Source organism: Bison bison, unplaced genomic scaffold, assembly GCF_000754665.1.
Source record: "Bison bison bison isolate TAMUID 2011002044 unplaced genomic scaffold, Bison_UMD1.0 scf7180017860767, whole genome shotgun sequence".
Classification (NCBI taxonomy): Eukaryota; Metazoa; Chordata; class Mammalia; order Artiodactyla; family Bovidae; genus Bison; species Bison bison.
The window spans coordinates 3,350-6,296 of NW_011491339.1; the positions used below are offsets into that span (position 1 = coordinate 3,350).

Genomic DNA, 2,947 nt, shown 5'->3' on the forward strand with positions numbered 1-2,947 from the left:
CTGGAGGTGGGGGCCTGAGCTTGGCAGGCCTGGAAGGTAATGGGATTTTGGGTTTATTAGGAGTTGGTGTCCTAGATTGGAAAGTGATAAACCTAGGGAAGGTTGGTGAGGTGGGGCACTAGGTTTAAGAGGTGATGGAATTTTAGGGGTCTTAGGTAAGAGGATCCCAGGTCTAGGATATGGCATGTTGTTTGGGGTCTTAGGAGCAAGAACCCTTGCTGTGGTGTGTGGTGGGTATATAAGGATCTGATGTGTGGAGAATTCAGGCCCGGGCTGTGACAGGCTTTTTGATTGTGGTATAAGTACCCCCAGGTTGTGGGAGTGATGAGGCATCTCATTTAGTTTGTAATGGAGCACCAGGTTTGGAATGCAGCAGAGTAGCATGTTTCATAAGGCCAGTTTGGGGAGGGGCTAGAATGCTATAATTCAGAGGTGGGACTTGTGTCTTGAATTCATGGCTAATACAGTACCAAGGTTCTGATGTAATGGTGTGCTGGACTTAAGGAGCAATAGGGCACCAAAATTTGAGAGCACAAGGACAGCAGGTTTTGTCCTAAATTTTGGCTGAACCAAGGTTCCAGAATCCTGTTATGCTGGAATTTGGGGCATTGGGTATGCAATGGTGTATGGGGTACTAGGGCTCCGACCCAGTGGCCTTAATTCCTTGGAACTGGGCATCTTCTTTGTAGAGACAAGAGTAGTTGAGGATAAGTAGAACTTTGATTTCACAAGCCTTTATTTGGGAGAAACAAAGGGCACTAGGTTGGTTGGGTTGTGCCTGCCCCTAGGCCATGACTAAGGGCATGATGGTGCCTGGTCCATCTGTGGTAGAGTCTGTTTCCTGGCTTTCTCACTGGCTTTTTTGGGCTGTGCCACGACCAGTAAAGTCAGAGGTGTGACAAAATTTTGTTAAAGGGACAGACTGAGGACTTTGGCAGCCAGCATGTGGTGAGTGCTGGCATCACAAGCGTGGAAGCATGCCTCCAGTAGCTCTCTAATGGTGATGTAGGCCCAAAGGCAGTGTATGAAGTGGGCTACATTGGGGGCTGGCTCCTCTGGGAAACCAAAGACCTTTTCGCTGCTGTTGGCGGCCACTTCACTGTGGCAGGCCATAGAAGCTGACCCTTGGGGCCATGGGCTTTCAGGTGGATGTGTAGTTCCTTCTTGCCTGGCTGCACTTGGCCTGCCACTACAGGCCCTGAACCACCAAAGTAGTTGGGGAAAAGGGCCCAAGGAGAGGCCCCAGTCAAGCCACCCAGGTAGTCCAGATGCACATCTGCCAGCAGAGACATGGAAATCTCTTCATAGAGGCCTCTGGCTGTAGGGGCTGCACTGGTATCTTCATATATGTGCCAGGCTGCTACTCAGTTCTCTAGGGACAAACAACACAGCAGTGGGAAGTCAGCATCATTCCCAAAGGCCAAGCTGAAAAGGGTCACTTTGTTGCCCAGTGCCTGACGGATGTTAGAGAGGATCACACTGGAAGTTGTCACTCCAGCTGTGGGCTCCCATCTGTTAGGAAGATGATGAGAGGGATCCTCCCCCACAATGGGGCTCCTCCCAAGCTCCTGGTTGCTATGCTTTAGCACTGAAGCAGCTGCCAGCAGAGCAATGTTGATGTCAGTCTCTAATTGGAGAGCAGACTGTGAGACTACCTTTTCTAGTAATTTCTACCCCCATTCCAGACACACTGAGCACCTCGTTAACCTCCCAGGCTCAGTCACATCTCCTTATCTTTGCTCAGACTGTTTCCGCTGCTTATCCTTCCCAATTCCCCACTCCCACACAAACTCCCTGAGATCTGACTGTGGGTCCCACATGTCCTTGGCTTTTATCACTTCCTGTCTCAGATTGCTTTGCCTGTTTCCTGGGGGGATGTCTCATTCTTTAGTCAGATTGGCAGCTCCTCAAGGATAGCATCCCCACCTCTATGCTACAGGGGGAAAAGGGGCTGCGTGGTCAGGAGGTGGTAGGAGGGGGATTCTTCAGTAACTGTCTGAGAGAGGATTGATCAAAAGCCAAAATCAGGGCAGAAACTTACTCAAAATACTTAGAAATAAATATCTAGATTATTGATAAAATACAAAACGAAAGTTTTAGCAAACTGAGTATATGCTTTAAGGAGGAGGAAACTCAGCCCCAAAGAGGAATGTGCCCTAAAATACATGGAGAATAAGCTGTGCTCTGTTAGGCAAAGAAGCACAAAAGGATGAAGGAAGATATTTGTGTAAAATTTAAAAGTGATATTTCAGACATTATGAGAGGTAAAGTCGATGGGTGAATGATGGGAGAATTTCCCATGTCAGCAGAGTCTGCCGATTTGAGTAGGTAGGTCTAACACTTACAACCAGCATCTTCCATATGGCCCAGGTAGTCCTTAGCACTGTGGACATACTGGACGGTGGCCTGGATGGAGCCTCCAGCTTTCCAGACACTAACTGTGTAAGAAAAGGAGATGATGTTGAAGTAGTCACTGGCCCACAGGTTACCAGGGATAACATTCATTGCCTTTTTAGTCTGTAGGATATAGACGAAGTAAAGGAGATGGACCAAGACCTGAGGTCTTGCTCAAGACTGAAAGGCACTTTCTATACAAAGTACTGCAGTCTAAGTGTTGTAGGGTTTTAACATTTTCTGATTCTGCTGCTGCTGCTGTTAAGTCACTTCAGTCGTGTCCGACTCTGTGCCACCCCAGAGACGGCAGCCCACCAGGCTTCCCCTCCCTGGGATTCTTCAGGCAAGAACACTGGAGTGGGTTGCCATTTCCTTCTCCAATGCATGAAAGTGAAAAGTGAAAGCGAAGTCGTTCAGTCGTGTCCAACTCTTTGCGACCCCATGAACTGCAGCCTACCAGGCTCCTCCATCCATGGGATTTTCCAGGCAAGAGTACTGGAGTGGGGTGCTATTGCCTTCTCCTTTCTGGTTCTAGCACTCTGTAAATCTAGAA

At 48.5% G+C, this 2,947-nt stretch overlaps 1 protein-coding gene across 1 annotated transcript in view; it reads right to left on the reverse strand.

Moving 5' to 3' along the window:
* Window position 1: 1 nt before the first annotated feature.
* ITIH6 (inter-alpha-trypsin inhibitor heavy chain family, member 6) overlaps window positions 2-2,947 on the reverse strand; it is a gene marked incomplete at both ends in the record, with an annotated part of 20,324 nt that continues 17,378 nt past the window's right edge. The window contains 11 exon segments of the mRNA XM_010832311.1: window positions 2-75; window positions 78-312; window positions 314-447; window positions 450-764; window positions 767-799; window positions 802-831; window positions 834-1,112; window positions 1,115-1,507; window positions 1,510-1,543; window positions 1,545-1,627; window positions 2,346-2,517. Coding sequence (XP_010830613.1) covers window positions 2-75; window positions 78-312; window positions 314-447; window positions 450-764; window positions 767-799; window positions 802-831; window positions 834-1,112; window positions 1,115-1,507; window positions 1,510-1,543; window positions 1,545-1,627; window positions 2,346-2,517 — 1,782 coding nt within the window.